The sequence below is a fragment of the Corapipo altera genome, unplaced genomic scaffold (genome assembly GCF_003945725.1).
Source record: "Corapipo altera isolate COAL_440 unplaced genomic scaffold, ASM394572v1 271, whole genome shotgun sequence".
In the NCBI taxonomy this organism is placed as follows: Eukaryota; Metazoa; Chordata; class Aves; order Passeriformes; family Pipridae; genus Corapipo; species Corapipo altera.
Genome location: NW_020884935.1, coordinates 1,386,727 through 1,413,310, shown reverse-complemented (window position 1 = coordinate 1,413,310; position 26,584 = coordinate 1,386,727). Strand labels below are relative to the sequence as shown.

The following is a 26,584-nucleotide window of genomic DNA, read 5'->3' as shown; positions in this document are numbered from 1 at the left end:
TGGGAGCGATCCCGGGAGTGGGAGCGATCCCGGGAATGGGACCGATCCCGGGAATGGGAGCGATCCCGGGAATGGGAGCGATCCCGGACTGGGACCGATCCCGGGAATGGGGCCGATCCCGGGAGTGGGACTGATCCCGGGAATGGGAGCGATCCCGGACTGGGACGGATCCCGGGAATGGGACGGATCCCGGGAATGGGAGCGATCCCGGGAATGGGACGGATCCCGGGAATGGGACCGCTTCCCTCTGCACCGCACCCGGACCGGCCCCGATCCCGGGAATGGCACCGATCCCGGGAATGGGACCGCTTCTTTCTACACCGCTTCCCTCTGCACCGCCCCGGACCGGCCCCGATCCCGGACCGCTTCCCTCTGCACCGCTTCCCTCTGCACCGCTTCCTTCTGCACCGCCCCGGACTGGCTCCGATCCCGAGACTGGGACCGCTTCCCTCTGCACCGCTCCCGGCCCCTCTCCCAGCGCCTAAAGCGGCTCCAAAGGGATATGGAGACCGGCTTGGACTCCAAGGGCATGGAGTGACAGGACAACGCGGAATGGTTTCCCACTGACAGAGGGCAGGGGTAGATTGGATACTGGGGAGAAATTCTCCCCTGTGAGGGTGATGAGGCGCTGGCACAGGTTGCCCAGAGAAGCTGTGGGTGCCCCATCCCTGGAAGCAAAGGCCAGGCTGGATGTGGCTCTGAGCAACCTGCTCTAGTGGAAGATCTCCCACCCCTTAGTAGGAGGTGGAACAATAAGGTCCCTTCCAACCCAAACCATGCTGTGACATCCGGCTGGCCCCATGTGGCGGTGAGGGTAGGACCAGCCCTCCCAAAACCCTCAGAACAAGTGTTTCCCTTCTTTATTTTCAAAATCGAACATAAATACATGTTTACCCCTAACAAATGAGGGCAGAAAAACCTGCAAGCCAGTCCAGGAGTATAAACATAAATTGGGATGCGTTGTTACACCTTCTGGCTGGCTGGGGTACAGAAAGGAAATAAAGCAGAGACTGTGACATGCAAACCAGGCTGTAAAATGTATTTGCTCTTTGCAATCAAAACCTGCAATCTGCAAGCCTGCAGAATTCACTGTGGGATCCTCAGCTGCTTCCAACTGATGTCCCTGTGTCCATGCTGCAGGAGAGCCCCAAACCAGCCCACTGAAACCTTACTATCTACTGTAAAAAAAAAAAAATCTTTATTTTTAAAGCCCTTCCTTATTTGGCTTCTCATAATGGTTGCTGCTTTCAGTAGTATTTAAAATCGTTGTGTAGCATCCAGAGCCATTAGGGGATGCTTTATAAATACAATTAATTATCATTATTATTATTATTACAGCTTTACAATCCCTCTTTTCTTTTGCCAAGACCTGCTCCCTAGAGGTGGTTCAAAGCAAGAGGAGTTTTGTCTTGTTTTTATTTGTCCTGCCTTATCTGCCTTAATTAAGTATCTGGGCTCTTCAGGGCAGGGAAGCTGTTTTTTAAGTCTGCAGCCCCGAACTCGACCAACCCATGCAGCAAGATAAATATTCTGCTGTTGTAAAAATAATATTTACGACTGCAGTTAATATGTCTGGCCCCATCTTTAGCGAAGCAGGAGGAAGATGCTCTGAAATACAGAACAAGTCAAAAGCATTTCTCTCTCTTAAGGAACAATAAAATAAAAACCAGCTGTTATTACTAAACAATATCACAGGGTGAGGTGTGACTGAACTGAGGTTACACCATGGTGAGTGGCTGAGTGTCTGCCCAGGTGCTGGTTCCACAGCAAAATCACGGCTTCAGGTTGCCCATTTGAGAATCAGCTTGAGGCATTGGAATTAAAGAGTCAAGACAACACCCCAGGGCTTTTAATAAGCAGTTTCTGGTCTATATAGCGCCCACCTGCATTTTTCTAACTCCTATTCCTTTTTTCTGAGTACTGTTTTTTTCATATTGCGTCCCCTTTGACTAGTATATATTGCATTTTTCACTATTTAGCAAACATTCTTCCAAAGTATTTGCCAAATATTTGGCATATATTTGGGCCATATTTGGCAAACATCGTGATTTCCCCCGGATTTTTAACAAACGCCCGATGCCCATTAGGGTCTTGTCGGCACGGAAAAATACAAATATTCACGGAACGAGGCAGGGTCAAAGTGCTGAGCCCGTGGGGCGGAGATAAGAACGGCTGGAAAAGGGGATCCGGATCCCCGTCCCCTCCCGTCCCCTCCCGTCCTCGGTGCTGCTCCCGGTGCTGCGGGAGCGCCTGGAGGGACCTGCGGGGTTCCAGTGCCACCTGCCGGGAACACCGCGCACGAACCACCCCGGGATGGGACCGGAGAGAGAAAAAGTGGCTCAGGGGGGACCTTATCGCGCTACAGAACTACCTGGAAACAGATTGTAGCCAGGTGGGGGGGATCAGTCTCTTCTCTCAGGTGACGAGTGATGGCACAAGAGGAAATGTCCCTGAGAGGTCTAGGTTGGGTATTTGGGAAGAATTCTTCACCAAAAGGGTTGTCCAGCCCTGGAACAGGCTGCCCCAGGGCAGTGGTGGAGTTGCCATCCCTGGAAGTGTTCAAAAACCACGTGGATGTGGTGCTCACAGACACGGGGTAACCTGGCAGTGCTGAGTTAATGGCTGGACTCGCTCTTGGAGGGCTTTTCCAACCTAAATGATTCTGTGATTCCAAGCTCATCAGGCTTTGTGGCTTCTGCCCAGCACCAATGACACTGAGCTGGGGGATATACACTCATCAGCTTGAGCAAACCAATTATGGCAGCAAAAAGTAGAAGAGAAAGGTGTGCTCAGGGCTGTGCTTAAACAGCTGAGTTATCCTAAAGCTGCAGCGTAAAAGTAGCCATCAAAGAAAAGCCCTATTTCCCAACAGCAGAGAAGAACACAGGCCCTGCGAGGCTGTTGGGTGCCAGAGAGATGCCACACTTCTCACTGCTTTGGTTTTAAAGAGGCAACTGCCTTTTTGACAAGTTCCATTATCCACTGTAAACACCGGTTTCGAGCTTCTCTCTAACTCTTCTTGCAGAAGTACATCTGTTCTAGCAAGCTGGGACAAATAATGGTGCAAACAGTCCTGTTTATGTGACTGTCCATGCAAAAAATAGCAGTTATTTAAAACATTATTAGACATTCTGGTTTTTGAAAGTATGTTTTTCGAAATTATTGAATATTAATTATACTTTGGAGACACAGGCAGCGGTGAAACACTGACTTCCTGGGTCCGAGGAAGCCACGTCAGTCATTAGGATGGACTTGAGAACCCTTATTTGGGTTTATACAGGAAAACCAACCCTGTGTACCTGATAGAGAGGCCACTGTTATTGCAGGAAGGGTCACTATGGTTAGTTTAAGGTCATTAGCATGTTTTGCTAATGCACTTACTACTCTGGAATACAGTAACTTTCTTTGCAGTCAGATCATCATGCAAGGAGAGCTATTTAAAATGACTATTCTGGTTTGTCCTCCATATTTACAAGCCCCAAATCCACGTGCTGTATCCATTGATGGCTCTGATCATCTGATCCCATAGTGTGACACTTAAATAAAAAGTAATTTGACTGCAAAAGGCTCTCCAGTGTTTAATTTAGCTGTATCCTGAATTCCACATTGCACAGAGGGGAGCGGATTTTCCGTGGCATCTGGACATTAGCCAGCAGTAGGGTCTCTTAAAGGAAAGGGACACACTTCAAGCAGTTCAGTGTTTGACATAAATCCATTGTGTCCTGACTATTTTCTTATTTGGTAGCTCTTAATCGTGAGAGTTGCAGACATGGTGCATTTGTGGGGTTTATTTTAGTAGCAGGATGTTGGCTGCATTTCAGAACATGGACATACATATCCAGAGAAAGCCCAGGGTAGCCATCTTCTGGGAATCTGCAATAAAAAAAGGGCTAATCCTGCTCTGCAGATGATGCAAGCCAACTGCAATCCTTCTGCTCTCAGCTGCTTTCTTCTGGATTCACATCAGCATCGCTGAGAACTGCACGGGGTCCCAGCTGCCAAAACCAGCTCCAGCAGGGCAAGCCATCTGCCTGCTCCAGCTGGTTTGGGGCCAGTCACACATTAACTCCTTTAAACAGGTCTGTGTTAAGGTGTCACCCTTCCAAAACGCTGCTCCAGATTCACTGGAGGTCTAAAACAGCTGAGTTCAAAGATGTTACACTCCGGTGGAATTTGACCCTTCAAATTCTTCTAACTGGTGTTGCAACCCTGTTAATATCCGGATTGCTGAGGGCAGCCTGTGCTACCTTTGACCCTCCTCATCGTCTGGGGGCTCCAGCAGATGAGCCCCACTGAATCCTGTCGGGCAGCTGGCAAGGTCCTTGTCCCTGTCACAGGAAGAGAAGGGCTGAATGTGGGGCCATCCAGCGCCAGGGCAGGGCTCAGCCTGAGAGTTTGCACAGATCCACATCCCCCTTGGCAGCTCACAGGCTCATCTGAGAGGGGGCAGGCTGAGCCAGCACTCAGTCTGTCCTGCCAGTGATGGGGGAGGCCTCAGGGTACATCAGACCAGGTCCTGGGGTGCCCATTCTGCTGCTTCCCAGCAAGATTGGGATTCACATGTCACCACAGAAACACAAAACAGCACTTCTGAAAGCAAACAGAGTTGGTTTCAAACAGCAGCAGCAAAACACAAGGAGAGGGATTTCAATCACAGCCCTTCTGTGTGTGTTTGGCTCTCTGGGGTCTAGCCCAGGACCTGGCTCCTGGGGCTGGGAGGTCACATTTCTCCCCCCAGCCTGAAAAGATACAGCTTTTTATTTTCAAAGTCCTTTTCCCCAGGTCTCTCCCTGATTCTCTCCCCACTCTTTGCCAGCCCAGGGTATTGATCTCAGCAGGGTCACCAGTAAACTTCAAAGGGACTCACACCTGCGCTGGTTGTTGAGGGACCATGAACGTCACCATCTGAGTCTTATCACTTCCCTCTGCCTCCACAGGAGATAACAGCACCTCAGGAACACTCTGGCCATCTCACAGCCGGGCTGGTGACAGTCACACCACCAGCCATGACACACCGTTTGCTGATAACTACTTCTGTTTCTTCATAGCTGCCCCTGCAGCACCATCCCACAGGCAGCACAGGCTCTGGCACATGCACCCAACACCTGCTGCTCTGCTGGCCACAGGGGAAGGAAGGACCATGGAGAGGGGCACTCTCTTGCCCTGAAACACCCCAATTTCATCATGGCACATAAAATCAAAATGACTGTGGCTATGACTCACCACTACTACTATATAATTTTTCATGATGTCACATCATACCTGAAGGAACAAGGTGAAAAGTTAAACATTAACAAGATTTTACATTTCTAAGTGGTGACACAACAGTTGTGAGGCACCAGAGCAGCATTTAAACAGCTGGAAAACCCAGCCCCACTTTCCACTGTAATTTTCCATGCATTAGCAATAGATTTGGTTACAGCTACTTGGTTACAAGCACCTGCACTTAGGTAGAATTTCACTCCTGTAACAACCCAAGCTCCCACCCAAACCAAAAACTCCTTCTTGCCAGGTGATGGGCAAACACAGCCATGGCCACCCCAGCCCAGCCATTCCAATCTCCACACCAGCTGCACCACTGGGCACCAGCTGGACCTGGGGACAATCCCAGGTCACCCTGCTCATGGGGTACTGGTGGGTGGATGGAGGAGAGGAGGAAGGTGCCCAGAGCCAGCTGCCCCCACTGTTACCATGATGCAGAGGGGACATTCCTTTGAACCGGGAGCATCTGTGCTCAGAAGTCCCTGCCTTTGAGAGACCCCTGTGTTGGAAGTCACAGCCAGCACGTAGGGGGTCCTAAGCCATCGCCCCACAGGAAGGTCCCCAGTCCATAGCCATCACCTGGGGGTCTCTGGGCTTCTGGTGAACCCCTGGCCAACACGTGTGTGGTATCCTCAGAGGGTCCCCATCCCACAGCCGATTAGCAGGAGAGCTGCAGATGTCAGTGAGCAAACGGGGGGGGGGGGGCCTTCTCCCCGCGCAGCAGGTCCCCAAACCCTGCACCAACACAAACGGGGTGTCTCCAGCCCACCTCTCCACCCCCTCCGGGAGTGTCCCCAACGCCCCCAAAACCCCACGGTGCGCTCCCAACACGTGTGTGTGCGTGGCGAGTCCCCATCCCCGCACACGTGGGCAGAGCGCGGAGGGGTGTGTGTGTGTGTGGGTGTGGGTGTGTGTGTGTGTGGGTGTGTGTGGGTGTGGGTGAGTGGGTGTGGATGTGTGGTGTGTCCCACTCCCAGTCGGCGCAGCTTCCCGGCCCCGAGCCGGATCACGGACACGACCCTACCGTGCCGTTCCATTCCGCTCCGAGCATCCCCCGCACCGCCCACAGCGCCGCGGCCCCGCGGGCGGGAGGCGGCCCCGGCCGTGCCCATAAGGCGGGCGGCGGGGCCGGGCGGGGCTGGCGGTCGGTCCATGGCGGCGGGGGCGGCCGTGCGGTGCCTGCGGGGCGCCCGGAGCCTCCTGCCCGCGGGCGCCCGGCGGGAGTGCTGCGAGTTGGCCAGGCTGGCGGGGCCCGTGGTGAGAGCCGGGGCGGGGAGGGACGCGGGGGACACACGCGGGGGACACGGTGCCCTCCCGCTGGAGGTGCTGGGCCGGGGGATCGCGGCGGGGGCTCGGCCACCCGGAGCCGGGCAGTGCCCAGCGGGATGCGGAGCAGAGAGACCTCGGGCCCGGCTGATCCCGGGGATGAGCCTTGACCTCCTCAGCCTCCGGGCACGGCTCCGCGACCGCGGATATGCCCTTCGCCCGCGACGGGGCCAACCTGGTCCCTCCGCGGCTGCTGCAGGCACAGCCAGGGTTAAACCGCCACCCGTCGTTCCTTGCCTGGCGCCCAGATGCTTATTCTTCGCCCCAGGAGCTCCTGTTGCTGCCCGGCGTGGTCCCTGTGCCCTGCGATATGGCTGTGGAAGAGGAGCGGTGGGCTCGGGGTGTGAGGGGGATAAGCTGTTAAACTGCTCTGTGGAACGAGGCTGCAGCCCCGGCACTGCCACGTTACCCTTGGGTGACAAGCAAATCTCTTTGCTTAGTGTCAGCTCCTTGGCCAGCCCTTGCAGCAGGCTCTGGGTGCAAAGGTACCTTATAACTCGCTGTCCTGAAGTCCTCCCTGGACTGAAACTAGAGGTTGATGCACCCTTTGGAGGGAGATGCACCCTTTGGTAGTCGGCACAGACAGTGCTGAACGCATTTTGCAGAGGTTTCTGCAAGGGGAAGCACCTTCTGCTTTATCTGGTAAATAACTGCCAACTGCTAAACTCAGAGACACCCTCCCTGACATCAAAGCACTGACTTGCTCAGATCGGTCAGCAGGGGAAGTACAGGCTGGTTTCAGTTTCTGTAGCTGGACACAACAAGCCCCCTCAGTCCCCTCAACTGTCCCACCTGTGGCACAGTCTGTGTTCCTCCATGTGCACAGACAACCTCAACCCCAAACCTGCAGCTGCTGTCAGTTACTGATCATTTCATGTCAAACCCTGTGCTGGGGTGGGCGTGGAGGTACAGACCAGACCCTCCTGTGGGGATTACTCACAGCAGCAGGTCCAGCGTGGCTGGGCCTGGCAGCAGGACTGGACCTGCAGGCAGCAGTAGGAGGTCTGCAGAGGAGAAGGGTTTGTTCTGCTCTTCCTCTGACCCCACAGAGCTGGTTCTCCAGCGGTGCTGGGCTCTTGGCTTGTCAACTGCTGAGTGGGAAGCAGCACAAGCAGACCCTGGGCATGGTTTCCAGTTATACCCACCCCTCAGTGGGTATGAACATCTCTAACACCTACCATCTGTTTTGAGCTGTGCCACAACTCTGTGCCCTGGACACCTGTAGAAGGGACATCCTCTTACCAAGAGAAAATGAGGTTTAGAGTGCAATCTCTGCTGCAGCATCGTTGCACTTTGCTGTAGGCCCTGGAGAGAAATACACAGAATGGCCTTGGCGTATCTCCAGGAGGAGAGGATGTTGTGGTTTTGGAGGATAGTTTTCCACAGATGCACGCAAATGTGAAAAAAGCATTGGGATGTTTTATTTTTCCCCTCTCTGCAACCTTCATCCTGGGAAAGAGGATTTCTAGTGAAGCCGTTAAGCCTCCCATAGATGAGGTCATCTGGCAGATTGGCTGTGTAACACCAAAATACTGCAGGGCAGGTAGATGTTTGCTTTGAAACACAAAGCCACTGAGAGCCTGGGTGAGTCCCAGAGCTGCCTCCCACGCCCCAGCAGTGTTGGCAAGCAGGGACAGGTTCCCAGGACAGCAGAGCCCTGGCCTGGAGGCATAGACCAAAACACCAGGAAACCTGGCTGTTCATAGGCCAGCTCCTGGGGGAGGGCTGATGTTCCACAAGCCCTAATGGGTCCTCATCTCACCATTTCCTTCTCCTCTCATCCTAGTTCCTCTCCCAGCTGCTGGGGTTCCTGATCAGCGTGGTCAGCTCCATCTTCTGTGGCCACCTGGGGAAAGCTGAGCTGGATGCCGTGTCACTGGCTGTGTCCGTAAGTATCACTCCAATTCCCCTCAGATTTAAAACACACAAATTAGGTATTCCAAAAAAAAAAAAAAGAAGAAAAAGCCTCAAACCTGTAGGAACGTACATGTGAGGGCCCTGTGCATCAGCACAGCCTGATGCAACGCAGACATCCCACCCACCAAAATGTTCTTCCTTTTGCCCTGAGCACAGGCAGGAGAGGGGAGCTGAGCAGGCAGTGCTTGTGCCAGTGCAAGGCCCGAACCTGGGCAGGGAGCTGGAGCCTCTGACCAGCTCTCTGAACCCACCAGACCTGAGCATGTGGCTGGGAGCAGCACTGTTTGTGGTCCTTTAGATACTCGCCCCTTCCTAGAGGATCCTTTTCCCCAGCAGAGGGGAGAAGAGGCTATTTAGTTAACAAGATTTGTTATTCTGAGAAATAGAGAAGGGCTGGAAACTTCCCAAAAACTTGTAGCAGAACTGTCTACCCACCCAGCTGGGAGGGACTCAGTGCTCTGGGCCAGAATCCCTGTCTCTCCTCCAGGTTATCAACGTGACAGGCATCTCCATCGGGTCTGGTTTAGCCTCAGCATGTGACACCCTGATGACTCAGGTCAGTGGCAGCTCCCCCTTTCCTGTGCCTGATGGGGTTTACCTGGTGCTGTCTCGCCTCCTGTGCAGTGTGATCTGGGGACAAAGAGCAGGGAGGTGGCAGCTTCCAGACAGAACAGGGTTACAGACACCCTGGCTGGAGCCTGCTCCCTCCTTGGAGCTCCCCCAGGGAGCTGTGGGTCCCTTTGGGTAGCAAAGGGATGTGCAATCCACCTGAAGGGCAGTGACACCCAACCAGCCTGGCATTCACCACTGCAGGACGTGGGAAATGCATTTAATCAGCCTGTTGTTGCCCTAAGAGTTTGCCCAGACCCTTTGGCTCCCTGAGACCCCCACCTTGGTCCTCTCTCTCCTCGCTCAGACGTATGGCAGCAAGAACCTGAAGCAGGTGGGCACCATCCTGCAGCGGGGCACCCTCATCCTGCTGCTGTGCTGCTTCCCTTGCTGGGCACTCTTCATCAACACCGAGCAAATCCTCCTGCTCATCCGACAGGACCCCGAGGTCTCCAGGTCAGGGGTGAGATCCAGCCCTTCTGGATCGGGACTTTTTGCTGTGGGTGGGTTGCTCTGTAGTGTTGAAATCAAGCCTCTCTGGAGCTTGAGCACAACGCTGTTTGGCTTGGCTCTTACTTTGCTGTAATACTAACTGGGGAAACAACTCTCTTTCCAGGTTAACTCAGGTCTACGTGATGATCTTTATTCCAGCACTTCCTGTAAGTCTCTGCTAAAGCTGTTAGAAGCTCTGTGTCCCTTAGTAACATGAAGGAAAGGAGGGAGGGCCTTTGCTGTGTGGCTCACAGGGCAGGTTTAGGGTTTTACAGTGTGTCCCTTGACTTTGTGCCTTAACAGATGTGCATTGCCCAGCAGCTGCTGGACCAGCAAACAGGGGGTCTCTGATCTTCCTGTGCAAAGGCTTTTGCTGTGGCCACACAAGTGGTGGTGGAGATTGGAACCAGGGGCTCCCAGCTCACTGTTAGCTCCAAAATGAAGGCTGGAGCTTGCTGTTCACACACTCACAGCTGCTGGGCTCCAGCTGGTTACTCTGACTTCTCTAAGGCAGGGAACAGTATCCCTGTGGAATAAGGGTCTGTAGGTTTATCCTTTCTTCTAAGCTTTCCAAGCTTTCTCAGGCTGATGGGGAAGCATAGGAGATTTCCCGTCTGGAAACTGATCTCTCTTCCCAGTGGGAATGGGAGGTGCCTTCTGTTACTCTTTTGGGTGCAGTGCTGGCAGGTGCCACACTTCAGCGGGAGCACTGGAATGGGGTGTCGGGCAGGTGCTGGCTGGGGCACCCCAAGATGGTGGTGAGGGGACTGGTCTGTCAGTGTTCAAGGGTTGTTGAACCACGGTCTGATGATGAACTGAATCCTGACTCTTGCAGGCGGCGTTTCTGTACCAGCTGCTGACAAGATATTTACTAAGTCAGGTATTGTATAACCAGCCAGTTCTGGGCTGTACATTAAAGGTATTCCCAGGAACATGGATAAAGTTGGGGATCTGAGTTCATCCTGTTCTTGGGAGAGCTGGGCTGAGGAATGTGTGATGCATAGCCCCCCAGCTGGCCCTGGGAGAGCTCATAGGAACCACCCTTAGCTGGCTTCATTTCCCTATGGCTACTTCCCAACTCTGTTTTATGGGTTGCACCAGCTCCTAAGCCCTGCATGTCTAACACAGCTCAGCCTTACCTGGAACAGGAGCTGCCTTCTTGGCTTTCTCCTTGGGCACTGTTGAAGTTCTCCCTTGTGTTCACTGGATGGGGCTTGGGCAGCACTGGGGAAGCAAACTCCAAAGTCCCTCCTTGGCTTCCAGGCGATCATTCTGCCTCTGGTGTTGACCGGGATTGCAGCCAACATCCTCAACGTGGCCATGAACGCCTTCTTCCTCTATGCACTGAAGCTGGGCATGGTGTAAGTGTGGGCAGGGGTGGTCACAGTCTCTCCCTGCGTGCTCAGGGCTGGGGGGGTGTCCTGGGTGCCCAGTTCTGCCACCTTCTGTCCCCAGACAACCAGCCTGCAAAGATGAGGCTGGAGGGAGCAAGGCTTGTGTGGTACAAGGCTTGAGCAAGACCCACTGGATCTCTCCTGCTGTAGCTGAGGAGATCGGGAAGGATGTCACTTGTAACTTGCCTGTCTCTCTCTGCAGGGGCTCTGCTTGGGCTAATACTGTTTCTCAGTACACCCAGGCCATCCTCCTCTTCCTTTACATGTGGTGGAAGAAGATCCATGTGAAGACCTGGGGAGGTACTGTTACAGTTTAATCCTTCAGAATACCAATGTCTGACCCTGGGAATTTGGCACTGTCACCAGCATCTGACAAAGGGATTGTCATCCCCTCACAGTGGGAAGATGCTGAAGTCATGTCCTCAAGGCCTTTACTGTAGCTCCAAATACATTCTTGTTGAATATCCTGTCTCAGGAATGCAGCATGGCACAGCAGCAATCCCAGGCAGGTGTCCTGTGAGCTGCAGTGATGGTTGTCCTCTGAGAGTGTCCAGAAGAGCATATGGTTCCCCTTTGGGGATGGAGAGGGAGAACATGTGTTCATTTTGCTTCATGTCCTCCTTGCAGGTTGGAGCAGGGACTGCCTCCTGGACTGGGGCTCCTTCACCTCGCTGGCAGTGCCCGGCATGATCATGATGTGCATTGAGTGGTGGACCTTTGAGATTGGGAGCTTCTTGGCTGGTGAGTCCAAATCTTCTTTTTCCTGTGGTTCAACAGGCTGCCTTACAGCTGTGCCTGCTCTGGTGGCTGCTTCTTGACTGTGTCCCCAGAGCTCCTCCTGCCAGCAGCTTCCTCACCTACAGGACCAGGTCTGCCGGACACTGCAGGTGTTCCCATCCATTCAGTGGGAACCCTGTAGTCGCTGCCTCCTTGTCAGCAAACAAAGGAGGTGATGAATCTTTTCCAGGGCTGCTCAGTGTGGTGGAGCTGGGTGCACAGTCCATCATCTACGAGCTCGTCTGTGCTGCCTACACGGTAAGGGCTGGGTGTGGGAAACCCCAAACAGCCTGGGAGCAGCCCCCAAACAGTGGCTCTGTGGTCAATCTGAGGTGGGAACAGGGGGCAGTACCAGGCAGATGATGCCTCTCAGACCTGCCACAGCAGCTGCACATCCAAGTGTGCTGCAGATGGAAAATCCCTTTACTGCAGCCATGCCAGTTTGTCCCAAATTCCCCTCTGGAGAAGAAAAAAATTGCTGCAGGCTCTGTTGTCACTGCAGGCTCTGCTGCCACTCACCTCCTCTTGTCTCCTGCTACTCAGGTGCCTCTGGGCATCAGCGTGGCTGCGAGTGTCAGGGTGGGCAATGCCTTGGGATCGGGGGATGTGGTGCAAGCCAAGACCTCCTGCATCACTGCACTGCTGTGCACAGGTGAGCTCAGGTCCTGCAGAGGGGAATGAAGGGCAATTATTAGCACATAGTTGAGTTCTCACAGGGCTGGGGACCTCCCATAGGAACCCAAACCCCACTTGTTTGGACCCCTCAGGCAAGGCAAGATCCTGACTGCTCTTTTCTGTTACAAGCCTGGTGCAAAGGCTTTGGTAGTTAAAACTGCAATTTAGCGTTCTGCCCTCCCCCTCCAGAAGGCAGAGGGAGTATCTGGGGAGAGCTTGAGGAAAACAGACTTGTCCTCTGCTGCAGTATCACTTGGAGGTCAGCCAAGTCCAATTCCCATCACACGAAGCCTTTGAGGTCTGGACCTGGATTGGGAGCAGGACATGCTGCCCTTGAAACAATGTGACTATTTCTTTTTCTTCTCAGGAGTTATTGCTGTGCTGGTTGCAACCTTACTGGGAAGCCTAAGAGGCGTGGTGGGATACATCTTCACCAATGACAAGTGCGTTAACAGCTTTCTCTTGCATATTATCACCTTCTTGGAGGGTGTTATTTATATCCTAGAAGCTGCTGACAGATAAGAGTTCATAAACCTCCACCTGGCAAACATGTTCCCAAAGGTTCCTCCCCGTTGCCCTGAAGCACGGAGGTTTTTGACACTGGGATGCTACCCTGGTAGCAGGCTGGGATCAGAGAACTGGGATCAGCCTTTGCAGCTGGCTGAGGGAGATATGTGAGAACCAGAGTCCTGGGTGCTGCTTGCCCTGATCAGTACATACATCTTCCCAACAGGGAGGTCGTTAACTTGGTGTCCAAAGTGATGCTCATTTTTGGTCCGTTCCACTTGTTTGATGCGACAGCAGTGAGTATTCCAGCGTGTGGAGCGATTCCTCCCTGCAGGCTGGGGTGCTGTGGAGGGTGCAAAGCTGCCTGTAGCTCACTCTTGACCTGTTAAAGTGATACAGAGAAGCCAACTGATAAGCTGTCAAGGCAGCTGATTGTGGTACCTCGGTGTCCCCTGTGCTTGTAGTTGTCCCTTGGCATCGTTGCAAACAACCCAGTTTTTCCTCCTTTTTTCCCCTGGCAAGGCTCCAGATTTTTACTGTCTTATCAAAGCAGCACAAGTGAGCAGCTGGGTGTTCAGAGATATTGTGTGCTCCCAGCATATTGGGAATGCTCATAAACTCATTAGGTAGTAATTTTGACCTGTTTCCTCCTGTTGTGTCCCGGGGAGAGGGACCTGGGCAGCATGGGAAGCTCTGTGGGGTCTGCTGGTGGTGCCTGTTGGTGTCAGCAGCTGGAGCAACAGGAGCCCCACACTGTGTGCTCCAGGACGTGGCTTTGCTCTCTCCTGGCTTTGCAGTTCAGTGCTGTGGGTTCTCCTGTTCCCAGGGCCGTGCCAGGCCCCAGGTCTGCTGTGGTGGTACCTGACAGGGATCCCTCTGCCCGCCCTCCTTAGGGGACCTGCGGGGGAGTGCTGCGGGGCACCGGGAAGCAGAAGCTGGGTGCCATCGCCAACGCCGTCGGATATTACACCGTGGGCCTGCCCATCGGCCTCTCACTGATGTTTGCAGCCAAGATGGGGGTCTTGGGTACGTGTGTCCTCCACCTGGCACTGGATGAGCTGCCTTGAGCAAAGGCCCAGCCCTGGAACTCGTGCCGGGATCTTCCTGTGGATCAGTGGGGCTGGGTTGCACGTTGGTGTGTTTGAGGCAGGCGCTGAGACCCCCCATCATATGGGGGTTGAGATGTCCCAATAAATCCAGGCTTGCTCCCAGCTCCCCTAGGAGCTGTTTCCTTTCCCATCGAGACTGGGTTGGACGTGGGGCAATACTCTGACCCCACTGAGGTCCCTGGGCATTGTGGCAGTAGCTGACAAAGGCAAGTTTTTCTCAAGCCCTCCCTGAAGTAACTTCCCATTGCTGCAGGTCTGTGGGTTGGGATGATCATTTGCATCTCTGTGCAAGCCCTTTCCTTCTTGGCTTTTGTCATCCGCATGGATTGGAAGAAAGCTGCAGAGGAGGTGAGACTTGTGCTTCTCTCTGGTAACACTTGCAAGGTGCTGGGTGAGTTCCTGTCCCAGTACAATGCAACAGCCCCCTGCGAGGAGGCAGAAGTGAACTGGGATCTGTCCTTCTCCTGTAGCAGAGGAGCAATTTGGTGCTGAGCATGCTTGTCTTGGGAGAGTGAAGAGTTTTCTGGGCTGGGCAGGACACCCTTGCCCTGAGAAGAGCAACTCTTCCCTGTGTTTTTAGGCTCAAGTCCGAGCTGGAACAAAAGTACAACTGGAAGATGTGAACTCCAGTGGCACAGCTGCTAACAAAACATCTGCTGTGGGTATGTAACCGGGCCTGACACCGAGGTGGGAGCCCAAATTCTCCACCCAACCCCTTCCTTTCCTTCCCAGTCGTGGCAGCCGTGTCTGTCCTGCAGGCTCAGATGGCTGGAAAGAGCACAGTGCCTGGTGCTGGTCCCAGGTCTGCCCTTAGTGACAGCGTACAAGATACCCTGTCACCGTGCTGGCTGCTCCAGGGAAGAGCCTGGGCTGCCAACCCATGTCTGCCTCACCTGGGGGCAGCTGCCACTTTGCTGGGGCATGTCCTAGTGTCCCAAGCCTTGGGAAATGACCCCCAGGACTGTCACTGGCTCTTGTGTAGCATCAGGCTGGAAGCCCCTGACTTGGCAGCTGGGCTTTCCTGCAGCACTGGCCTCTCTGTCACACAGATTACACCTCTGTTGACACGGACACCATGGACACCGTGGCCCTGCCTGAAAACATCGTGGTGGGCCAGAGGCAACCTGACCACGAGCTCATCACACAGGAGGAGCCCGTTGTTGTTGTTGTCCCTGCTCCTGGTGCCATGACGTGGAGGGCCCTGATCCTCCGCCGTGTCCTGGCTGCTGCTGCTGCTGTGGCTGTCCTGCTGGTGGGCATCCTGGTCCGGCTCCTGACTGGCAATGGCTAGAGCCAGTGACACTGGGGAGTGTGCACAGAGCAGGAGGGCACGTGGTGATGTCCCAGGAGGATGGTGCGGGGAAGGAATTCCCCTTCGCTTCTTTACAAAAAGTACCTTTGCTCAGTTTCTGGTTAACTCACAATGTTTTGTCCCACAGTCAGAGTTCTTAGAGGGGGTGAAGATGTGGCACTTGGGAAAAAAAGTGCTTGAGAGCTGGTTCCTCTCCTGTGTTGCACTGGGATGTCACTCGTGATAGGCAGGAGCGTATCCTGGGGCTGACCCTGGGAGGAGACAGGGTCCTTTTGCTGCTGTCCTGCCCCCTGAGGGCATTTGTCCATATCATTTGCTAATGGCAGGGGCTCCTGCTGCCCACAGCACATTTCCTGGCCTGTGCCAGCATCTTGCCGTGGCAGAGCCCACTTGCAGCTGCTGTGGCAGCGCAGGGCAAGGTGGATTCAGCTGGAAGATGTCTGGCTGCCATTTGGGTGCTGGCTGCTGGCCCCTGGCCCTGCTCCCCCTGTGGCGGGGCAGGCACAGGGCCTAAAGCAACTCTTCTTTGCACTTTCGTAAGGTGGGATTTTGATACAATAAAGTTTTCTGAGTAAATGTTGGGCTGTTTAATGTGGTGTGTGCATGACCCTGGTCATTGGCATGACTGTGCTGTTAAGAGGAAAGACATGGGTCTGGTTTGTGCAGCCTGACAAAGCCTCAGGCTTCTGGCCCTGAGGTTTGGGGCTGGCTCTGGTTATAGTGTTATCACTCTACTCCCCTCGAGTACAAAAGCAGGGTTTGTGCTCCTCAATGGCCTTCTGCACCATTGAGTGCCAGGGAAGAGGGTGGATGTGTTGCACAGCCCTCCAGAACCACCAAAGAACTGCCATATGTCATAATGCAACCCCCCCATCCCTGCCTGCCCTCAGCACTGGGTCCCTCCACCCCTGTCCCAGGCTCTTATCCACAGCTGAGTGACTGAGACGTGGCACATGCTGGGCCCTTGGAGGTAAATCCCGTGCAGAGCAGATGAATGGCACCTCCCTGTCACCCTGGCTCGGGGTGCTGGTTACCTGTGGGCTGGGAATGAAAAGATGTGATATAAACGAGCTTCAAACTGCCATCATCCCCAACACCCAGGGCCTCTACCCAGCTGTGGGAGGTTGTGGCAGACTCTGCCCTGCTCAGAATCCTGGGAGGTTTGGGATGGGAGGTCTCGCTCTGCCCCATGAGCTACCCCAGCCCACCTCCTGCTCCATGCAGGAGCAGGTCTGAGCTGCAGAGCAGCTCCCTCTGCCTGCCTCCCCCGTGGGCCAAGGACACTATATTTGGCCTGGGGGAGCTGTGCCAGTGAAACCCGACACGGTGGGGCTGTGCCAGGCCGACAGCTGGGGCCAAGGGGGCCGGCTTCTCGTGGTCACTGCGATGAGAGGGGCCGAGACAGGCAGCGGCCCCACCACTGCCGGCAGCAGCTCACCAGAGACCACACACAGATCCAAGAATCCTCCATCGCTGCTGGAAGAGGAGGACAACCCTCCAGCCCACTGGCCAGCAGAGCTGTGGTGAAGCAGGAGAGAGGTACGAGGGCTTGCAGGGCAGATTTGGGATGGCTCAGCCCCTATGCTGGCTCAGGGCAGGCAGTAAGTGCCTTGCCGGGCTCCACTGCGCTGCCAGGACCCTCTCTGGGCTCCCCAGCTCCGTGCCCTGCCCTGACCCACTGCCCACACTTCCCATCAGCAGCAGGGAACGTGTGGTCGGATCATCCGGCCCCGGCTGAAGTTCACCCCACCGTGGTTACACATTGCTCACCCCACCGTGGTTTAACAGAGCGCGGAGGGAGGGGTTGTTCCACTCCCCTGGCAGAGCAGCAGCATGAAGCCGGAGAACCTTCCTGAGGAGAATGGCAGCACAAAGACAGAGAACCTCCCCGAGGAGAACAGTGAGGCAGCTGCCGCTGGCCAGGACAATCTCACACCCGGGAGCTGCGAGAAGAAACGCCACTGGATTCAGCGCCTGGTCCCAGATAACTTCTGGGAGGACGTGAAGAAGCTGCTGGTGCTGGCAGGGCCGCTGGTAAGGACCTGGGAGGAGAGATACCCCCCCCCCTTCCCAGTATAACCACCCCTGCTCACCTCTGTCACTAACCTTCGCCTCTCCTCTCCTCTCCTCTGTGCTTAGATCCTGATCCAGCTGCTGATCTTCCTGATACACCTCGTTAGCTCCATATTCTGTGGCCACCTGGGCAAGGTTGAGCTGGCCTCCGTCACGCTGGCCATTGCTGTAAGCATTCCCAGAGCCAGGCACGAGCTCCCCTCTGCCCCGCCGACGCTGGGATGGGATAAAGGAATGGCAGCAGAAAAGGACAGGAGATTTCAGATTGCCACTCTTCCTTTTAACCCCTCTCCCTACCTGAAAGTCTTAAATGCTCACCTTCACTCTTTGTTTTCTTGACTCCCGTTCCCAGGTTATAAATGTTACTGCCATCTCTGTAGGTTATGGTCTGACTTCGGCATGTGACACCTTGATATCACAGGTGGGTAAGACACGCTGGCACTTGTCTTGGGGACACGGGGGTTTCCAGCATCAGCTGATGATGCCCCATGGAGCCCTGGCTGTTTCTGCGAGCTGGGAAAGCTTGTCCCTGGGTAGCAATCTCATACTCCAAATCCTTCCTGGGTGGTCTTCAGGGTGGTCAGGGCTGCTCTGTGCTCTGTGGGGTCCCTATCCCCCAGCACCAGCTGACTTTACCACTGCCCTCTTCGCCTTGCAGACCTACGGTAGCAAGAACCTGCTGCGGGTGGGGGTGATCCTGCAGCGTGCCACCATCATCATCCTCCTCTGCTGCTTCCCTTGCTGTGCCATCCTCATCAACATCGAGCAGTTAATGCTCCTCATCCAGCAGGATCCCGAGGTCTCCAGGTGAGGTGGTCCCATGGCCTCTTGTCCTTCCCCAGCATGGTGGGGCTGAGAGGAGGGTGGCCATGGCCCTGCCCCTCCCTAACCCTGCCTCTGTGTGCCCCCAGGTTAACCCAGCGCTATGTGATGGCGTTTGTCCCTGCTCTCCCGGTGAGTCCCTGTGGGCACCCTGGATGCCATCCCACTCCTACTGCTCAGCACTGGCTCATCTCATCCACCGATTTCCTTTGCAGGCGGTTTTTCTGTATAACCTGGAGACAAGATACCTGCAGAACCAGGTAGGTCCTGAAGTCCTCACACCCAGGAAGGGTCAGCCCTGGCTCAGTGCTCCCTTCCACCATGAACCCAGGGTTTCCATGCTCACCATTCCCGGCAACAAGGCAGCATTTGTCCCCACCACTGCCCAGGTGCCCCAAAACAGCTCTAACCCCGTAGATCACCCCACCCCACAGCCAGGTGTATCCATCCACCTCCCTTCATACTTCCCCACATCAGGGATTTACCTCCAACACATTCGTTTTCCAAGCAGGCAACGTCACTGGAAGTTTATTTTTTGCCTGGGAAAGGCGCTGAGCCCGGGTGCTGGCGGGGACCTTCACACCTCCCTCCCAGAGCCTTTGTGAAGACACCGTAGCCCCATCCCCTCTTCTTTGCAGATGATCATGTGGCCGCTGGTGCTGAGTGGAGTCATCGGCAACATCGTCAACGTGGCTGCAAACTGCATCTTCCTCTACGTGTTCCACTTCGGCATCACGTGAGTTGCACCTGTGTCCCATGGAGGGGACAATGTGGCACCTGGCAATGGCAAGGGAACACCGAGCATCTGCTGCTCAGAGGGGCATGGCAGGACGTCATGTCCCAGCACCCTGAGGCCAGGGAGGCATAAGCAGGATGGAGACAGACCTTTCTCACTTCCTCTGCAGGGGCTCTGCCTGGTCCAACACCGTTGCTCAGTACTCGCAAGCCATTTTCTTGTTCCTGTACATCATAGGCAGGAAACTCCACGTGAAGACCTGGGGAGGTGAGGGCATCCCCCCGGCTCCCTCTGGTTCACGCTTTACCCAGGTGTCCATAAAACTTCCACCACTTCTATCAAGCGTTCCTGATAGAAGACAAACTCTGTTTGTCCCGATGGTGAAATATTAACCCCAGCCCCACGCTCCCCGGGTACCACGGAGCTGCTTCGGTGGCAGCACGTCATGCACGAGCGCTGGCAGGGTCCTTGCTGGGCACTAAACATTAATTCTGGAGAAATGAAACTTCCTGCTGAGGCTTTCAAGGGTTCAGCCCCAAAGTCGGATGAGCACAGACGTAAGCACGAGGTTGCCCTTAGACACTCTGCTCTGGGAGGGATGGGCTGAGGGTTGTGCTGCCCTGTGGCCCACAGGACAACATTGGACAGTGTGTAGGTGGAGCTCTGCTGCTGGAGGTCCTGTGGAGCTGAGGAGCATTGCCCTGGTGGCTGTGAACAGGAATGGCACCTCTACCTGCCTCAGGTGCTCTCCAGGGTGTAACACATGTCCAGTCTGGTCATCCATTAGGTGATGTTTCTCCTCTCTGCAGGCTGGTCCAGCGAGTGCCTGCTGGAGTGGGACAGCTTCACCTCCCTGGCCATCCCCAGCATGCTCATGATGTGCATTGAGTGGTGGACCTATGAAATCGGGAGCTTCTTGATAGGTCAGTGGAGAGAGGAGCTTCCAGGAGATGACCCAGAGCAGCGCCCACAGCAGCTGCAGGGGCTGAGAGCAGCTCTCCCCTGGGCACCCACAGCCAGCACTGACCCCCTTCCTCTCCCCCAGGCCTGCTGAGTGTTGTCGAACTCTCCGCCCAGTCCATCATCTATGAGGTGTCTGTCGTTGCTTTCATGGTAAGGACTGGGGTTATTGTTACAGATCAGGGCTCCATGGGGACCATCCCGAGACAGGCACCCAGCAAAAATCAGCTCCAGCAAACCTCCATCTTCCCCCTCTGCACTTAAGCCTCTCCCTGCTCCTGCCTATCCCTGCCTCAAATCAAATCCTGAACTCCATCCCCCTCTCTGCTGGGTCGTTACTCCACTGTCACTGTGACAGCCCAGTTACCCAGACACACACACGAGCCTCAGCCCTGTGGTTGCAGATCCCCCTGGGGCTCGGCACAGCTGCCAGTGTGCAGGTGGGGAATGCTCTGGGTGCTGGAGACTTCGAGACGGCCAAGAGATCCTCCACCACCAGCCTGCTCTGCACAGGTCAGTCCATGACACGCTGGGAAGCCTCTGCCTTTGGGCTCCTTCCAGGCAGAGCAGGGGCAGGGACCATTTGCCACTTCTCCCACTGCTCTCTCCCTTCAGCAGCTCTGCATCATGGCCAGGCTGGGCTCAGCACTTTGCTCTGTTTCCAGGGGCATTCTGCATAGCCGTGGGGATCATTTTAGCCTCCACGAAGAACGTGCTGGGATACATCTTCACCAAGGACAAGTGAGTGCCCCCGGCTCCTGGCCTCGGTGCACGGAGGTCAGTTCCCAAAAGTGATCATTGCCTTGTCTCTGTCCCCAGGGAGATCGCTGACTTGGTGGCATGGGTCATGCCTGTCTACGTTGTTTTCCACTTGTTTGAAGCCACAACTGTAAGTCCCAGGGAATACTGCTGTTTTCCATAGGGCACCTCGGTGCTGAGCAGTAGCATCGTGGGTCGGTGGGTCGAGGGTCCAGGTGAGCACAGGTGCCCAAACTAGAACCCTGCAGGGATCCCAGGATCATCCCTTAGAAAATACAGTGTATAAAGAGATGGTGACCCACAGGACTGGCCAGGGACAGAGAAATAAGGGGCAGAGATGGGGAGCTGGTTCATCTACAGGAAGCAGCACAGCCCTGAATTCAGCCGAGTTGGCAGTCCCTGCCCCAGCCCCTCTCCCTCTCCCTGCAGGGTGCCTGTGCGGGGGTGCTCAGAGGCATCGGGAAGCAGAAATTCGGAGCCATCCTCAATGCCGTGTGCTACTATGGTGTGGGCCTGCCCCTGGCAGCTGTGCTGCTCTTCGTGGCCAAGATCGGCGTCATAGGTACTGACCCCTGGGCACGCAGCTCTGCACGCCCCCAAATCCCCCACGGGCACAGGCAGCTCCCCCCAGCTCCACTGATGGCTCACCATGACCCTGCCTCGGATCTGCCCTCCCTCGGATCTGCCTGGGGACAGGGCACGCTGGGCTGGGCTGGCCCCCTGCAACTGCTGAGAGCTTTTACTCATACTGGGAAGAAGTAACTGCTGCCAGGTGTGCCAGGCAGCCCTGCAGCAGGCACCCATGACCACCCCATCCCTGTGTCCCTGCTGACCTTGGTGCCATCCCTGTCCTTGACCTGCTGTCCCGAGATGCTGTCTCCGTTGGGTTTATCCCAGCTGACACTGGCATGCCCTCTGCAGGCCTGTGGCTCAGCATGCTCGCCTGCGTCTTCATCCTCTGCACCTGCTTCATCATCTACATCTCCCGCATGGACTGGAAGAAAGCAGCTGAGAAGGTAATCCAGGCACTGCCAGCACCGTGCCCTGCCAGCAGGAAGGTCCTCAGTGCCTTGGCTGTGATGGCACTGGGGTGAGACAGCAGCACGGGCTCAATCTCACGGCCTGTGCTGTCCTCCAGTGCCCTGAGCTAAACCCAGTGCTCCCATGACTCACATCCCAGTGTTCAGCTCCCTCCTGCACATGCACTCAGTGGCCTCAAGGTCTCCCTCTGTGCCTGCTGCCACCACCTGGTGCCACCCTTGGCTGGGGGACATGAAGCACAGAGCACTCAGCCCTTCAGCCCTGAGCATCACCTTGTGCCCCAACAGCTCCAGGGTCTCGCTGGAGCTGAACCCCATAAGTGGCAACACACTGGGTTTGCTCAGTGGGGATTCCCCACACCACGTGTCGCTGCCTAAACCCAGCACGTTCCCTCCCCAGGCTCAGCGCCGTGCAGGAGTGACCCAGCCACCACCTGAGGAGCCAAACCTGGGCCCTGAACCCTCCTGCAAGGAGCTTCCCCCTGATGTGGGATCAGCCCCCCAGCCCCACACTTACCTCCCTGCCAGAGCAGTGTTGGGGAGTGTTGGTATGACCAGGAGCTGGGTATGGTGGGATGGGGGAGCTGGGCACTGTGTGCAGTGAAGGGTTTGGGTCCAGGAAGTGTCCCCAGGGACTCACATAAGTCAGGAACAAGCCCACAAAAGGGGGTGCAGTGCAGTGCTGGTGATGCCCTCAGTTACTGGGAGAACAGTAATTACAAGTGCGGGCTGGGGAGGGTGCAGGAGGCCGGTGGAGGGCCAATCTCTGGGCAGCCTGGGCAGTTCTCACCTTGCAGATACCAGGTCCTACTGAAGCTCTGTTGAGAGCTGGAGATCTCCACACTCTGGGTTGTTTGTAACATGCTTTCAGCCCTCTGACAAAACCCTCCCAAGAAACCCCTTAATCTCCCCAAAGTCCCCAGAGACGCTGTCCCGTTCTCCTTGCAGCGGGAGTGGATGTGGAGAACGACGTCGTGCTCACGGGCATCACTAGGAGGGAGGGCTCGACGTACCAGCTGGAGCTCCAAGAAGCCACTTCTACCATCTCCTCTCGGGCCACCCCTGTGGTCACCAAGGGGCTGATCATCCGGCGTGGGCTGGCGGTGGCTGCAGCCGTCGCTGTGCTCGCGCTCGGCATCGCCGTAAAACTGATGACCAGCAAACACTGACTCACAGCAGGGACCTTGGGGACTTGTTTTTGTGGTGAAAGCCCCTCCTGATGGACAGACGTTAAAAGCACAGACCAGTCAGCAAGAAAATTCAGCACTGGCCTGTCCCGCAGGAGTCAAAGGGACACCGACAGCGTTCGGCAGCGTCTGCTCAGACATTGCTTGGGAACGGGCTCTGAGGCTGCTCCAACACCCAAAATGCTGCTCTAGGCTGCCTGACACACACTGAGTGTGTGGGTGACCCCCTCCAGACCATGCTCAGAGCCAACCGGAGCTGAGCACAGCCCAGCTCACACGGCTGCTCCGTGACAAATGCCCAATAAAGAATAAATCCAGCTGGAGTCAGGCTGGCTCCTTTGGGTGGAGGCTGAGGGGGGTTGGGGTCGGAGCAGAGAACATCCAATGCTGGGGGCTGCACACATGGGTCTTGCCCTGTCCCAGTTGGCCTTCACAGTAGAACAAAGGTTTTATTCAGCCAGGGTCCAGGTCAGCTCTCAGTTACAAGTTTGGAGATAAAAGACTACCCAAAACCCAATAAAACCCTGAAACTGAGTTACAGATGAGGTGGCTGGCTGCTCTGCCACTCTGGCCAAGGACATCCCTGACCTGGCACCCTGGTTGCAGCAAAGCCCCTGTCTTTGCCCCAGCAGCCCCAAAAGCAGTGCAGCAGCAGTGCAGTTGTGGTCCCTGGCACTCCCTGAGTCCTTGGGACAGTGTGGCTGCAGCTCAGAGAGCCTTTGCTGCCACTCAGGCGGCCTTTGCACACCTTACATGGCTATGGGTGATTTCCCTGCAACCCACTTGGTCATGAGTCCCATAAAGGATGGGATGCTGCAGTTCTTCCAGGCTCCTTCCCTCTGATCTGGGGACAAGCAGCCCGGACTGTCCCCTGCAGTGAGACTCACAATTTGCTAGGCTTATTGCTGTAATGAGCCAGCTTCCTATGGGAATCAGGCAGGCATTAAGTAGATAACAGGCTCAGTAACAACTGGCTTTGTTTAGGTACCCTTGTGACAAACACTCCCCCATTCCCAAGAGTTTTTAGATAAGATCCTTTTTACAAAGCAGGGTGGGTGCTGTTTCCTTCCATCTGGCACTCACTGCTCAGGCATGACCCATGGCCTAGGTCTTGATAAATTCACGCTTCAGCAGGAGCTGGAGCCTTCAGCTTGGACTGTCTCTGTTCTAGGTATTTTTTGTTGTCTTCTACCTCTTCAGTGTGTTGGCTGCCTTGGAAGAAATGAAACTGCAGCAGAGAAAAATTCAGTACTAGGACTGCAGGGAGCGAGTGGTGGGTTCCGGGGCTGGAAAGCTGCTGACTGCCCATCACCCCTCTCGTCAGGGGGAGAATATCTGGAAAGGCACAAAAACAGGGATGAGTCCCCCAGGGAGGGAACAGAGCCCGAGGGAACGTGGCTGTGGAGGTTGAGGGCAGATGGGGCTCAGGGGCAGAGCTGGGAGCACACGCTCACAAGGACAGCAGAGACCCGAGGCCCACCTTTGCCATCACTGCTTTCACAGCCCCCAGCAGGGCCGAGAGGAACTGTCCCACTTGGCAGTTGCTACAATGCTTCAGGAGGACGAACTTGGCCACATCCATCCTCTCCTGGCTGACAGGTGGGTACCGCATTTTGTTCAGAACCTCCAGCTTCAGGTCCCTGATCAAGCAGGTGCGGCGGTGGGAGAAGGTCTCGAAGCTGCACCTGCCATGGTAGGCTCCCATCCCGCTGTTACCTGAGGGACACAACCCAGGCAGGTCACACCATGCACAGAGACACCTGCGCTTCTTAAATTCTGTTTGACAGCCCCCAGGACACGGGGAAAGCTTGGTCATGCTGCTTCTCATGCCTGGAGCAGCTGCTCTGCTCCCTCAGGGCACAGAAGCAAAGAGCAGCTTTATTAACTACCCAGAAATAGGTGAGGACCTGAACTGCTGCTCAGGCTGGTTGTGTGCACCTACCCTTGAAAGGTTAATGGCACCAGTTCTCAACTCTCCCCTGATTCTCTCACAGAATTTTCTCAGGGGTTGGTGACAGGAGGAACTGAATCTATGATTTCAAGGAGTGGGACATGAGGAGGACATTCAGCACCCTGAGACCATCAACAACCAGGACCTCAGCTCTCTGCCTACAGCCAGGCTGTCCCTGCTACATGAGCCTGCCCGTGACTGTGGAAACTCAGCCAGCCACTTTGCCCCAGGCAATTTATCCCATGCCCCAGCACAGGAGAACCAGAGCTCACATATGGGCCAGAGGCTTTTCCTCTCTCACTGGGAGGCCTAAAAACCAAAACACTAATGAGCCTTTTTACAAAGAGAAAATAACAGAAAAAAAACCCACAGAAAATAACATTAATGGGCAAAATGCAGCTGAAAGTTCCTGAATTCCCAAAGGGGCACAACAGCACATGGGTCAGAGGATGTTTCTGGGAGACTGAATCCAGGGGCAAGGGCAGGAGCAGGGACTCACCCACACCACCGAAGGGCAGATCCGGAACCACCATGTGCATGAGGACGTCATTGGCTGTCATGCCACCACTGGAGGTCTCTGATATCACCCGTCTGATCAGCTACCCAGAATGGGAGATGGCACAGAACAAAGGAAAATCAAGATGGGACACAGTGCCATGTTCCCAGAGGGTTCAAGCTGGTGCTTCCATCCCACTGCTTTGTGCAGGGCACAGTCTGTGCCTTGTTCCATGGGAGAGGCCAGTTTACATCACCTAAGCACAAGATCTGCCTGGCTGGAATAGCCATGACCTCAAAAGGCTCCATCTCAGCGGGACAGGTCAGAGGCAGAGGTATATCCACCCAGAGCCTGGGGTGCTTCTCAGCCCTCCCACACAAAGCACCTGGGGCTGTTGTGCCAGGACAAAGCCCTGCCCTGAATTCCTGAACTGGCACAACAGAGGCCAGAGCAAGGGCAGGAGACGTGCCAGGAGCCAGCACCCACCCGTGTGGGCAGCCAGCTGAAAAGAGGGGGAGACACGCAAACCCAGAGCCCTTTGGCAGCTCTGGGGAAACTCATGGCCCGTGTGAGCCAAACACTGCAACTCACATAGAAAAGGAACTGACACAGACCCTGCAGGAAGCCGTGTCTGGCACCAGCCAAGTTCAGGATCCAACTGCACAGAGGCACTGCTGCCCAGACCCACCTTCTTGTTGTTGGAGAAGACATACAAGGCAAGGGGCTTCTCCCGACAGTTGATGAACTCAATGGCTTCCTCTACGCTCTTCACGGTCACAATGGGCAGGACGGGTCCAAAGATTTCCTCCTCCATCACCTTGGAATCCGGGGAAACGTCCGTCAGGATGGTCGGTGCTGCAGCAAACGGGAGAACAGGACAACAGTGTCAGCAGGACAGAAGACCTGGTCCATCACAGGACCTCACTGCACTGTCTGTGTGCAACATAACCCAAGCAAGGCACACACACAGACCCCAAAGGGCACCCACTACCACCTCCCCTCCCCAGCAGCAGCCACAAGCACCTATGAAGCAGGAGGCCTCATCACTCTCTCCCCCGTGAGCGATCTTCTGCCCTTCCAGCAAGCCCACGACCCTCTTGAAGTGACGCTTGTTGACGATCCTTTCGTAATCCGGAGACGACTTCACGTCCTCCCCATAGAATTCCTGACAAAGGGCACA

The 26,584-nt window shown here is 55.3% G+C and overlaps 3 protein-coding genes and 1 long non-coding RNA gene across 6 annotated transcripts; 2 read left to right on the top strand and 2 right to left on the bottom strand.

Annotated features, from left to right (window-relative positions):
- Positions 1–6,414: 6,414 nt before the first annotated feature.
- SLC47A1 (solute carrier family 47 member 1) lies at positions 6,415–15,971 on the top strand. The gene is made up of 17 exons (XM_027660165.1): positions 6,415–6,519; positions 8,375–8,476; positions 8,993–9,061; positions 9,422–9,570; positions 9,731–9,773; positions 10,442–10,486; positions 10,870–10,967; positions 11,203–11,300; positions 11,628–11,741; positions 11,968–12,035; positions 12,321–12,429; positions 12,820–12,895; positions 13,186–13,255; positions 13,853–13,985; positions 14,322–14,416; positions 14,649–14,730; positions 15,118–15,971. The coding sequence occupies exons 1-17, from the start codon at positions 6,415–6,417 to the stop codon at positions 15,357–15,359; spliced, it is 1,698 nt and encodes a 565-aa protein (XP_027515966.1). The 3' UTR covers positions 15,360–15,971.
- Positions 15,972–16,252: 281 nt separating this feature from the next.
- LOC113955211 (multidrug and toxin extrusion protein 1-like) lies at positions 16,253–23,280 on the top strand. 2 transcript variants are annotated; one of them, XM_027660468.1, is made up of 19 exons: positions 16,253–16,350; positions 16,835–16,919; positions 17,169–17,414; positions 17,520–17,621; positions 17,806–17,874; positions 18,112–18,260; positions 18,365–18,407; positions 18,491–18,535; positions 18,914–19,011; positions 19,181–19,278; positions 19,821–19,934; positions 20,057–20,124; positions 20,376–20,484; positions 20,637–20,712; positions 20,791–20,860; positions 21,160–21,292; positions 21,652–21,746; positions 22,171–22,318; positions 22,719–23,280. In XM_027660468.1, exons 3-19 carry the CDS (start codon positions 17,214–17,216, stop codon positions 22,937–22,939), a joined length of 1,839 nt encoding a protein of 612 aa, XP_027516269.1. In that variant the 5' UTR covers positions 16,253–16,350; positions 16,835–16,919; positions 17,169–17,213; the 3' UTR covers positions 22,940–23,280. The 2 variants fall into 2 exon arrangements, with proteins under 2 accessions (XP_027516269.1, XP_027516270.1); XM_027660469.1 differs by lacking the exon at positions 16,253–16,350 and having other exon boundaries at positions 16,594–16,919.
- LOC113955212 lies at positions 16,309–19,252 on the bottom strand. Of its 2 annotated transcripts, none has more exons than XR_003530465.1 (5): positions 19,161–19,252; positions 18,761–19,052; positions 17,487–17,669; positions 17,151–17,323; positions 16,309–16,421 (listed from the first exon to the last, which is right to left on the bottom strand). It is a non-coding gene; the product is annotated as an uncharacterized LOC113955212 (long non-coding RNA). The 2 variants fall into 2 exon arrangements; XR_003530466.1 differs by having other exon boundaries at positions 18,761–19,083; positions 19,161–19,234.
- A 28-nt stretch (positions 23,281–23,308) lies between the features above and the next one.
- On the bottom strand, positions 23,309–26,578 carry LOC113955057 (fatty aldehyde dehydrogenase-like; the record flags this gene model as incomplete). Its single annotated transcript, XM_027660163.1, has 5 exons — positions 23,309–24,292; positions 24,438–24,673; positions 25,408–25,507; positions 26,093–26,259; positions 26,428–26,578. Coding segments are annotated over 5 exons (669 nt in total), but the record flags the coding sequence as incomplete, so codon positions are not given.
- Positions 26,579–26,584: the final 6 nt, after the last annotated feature.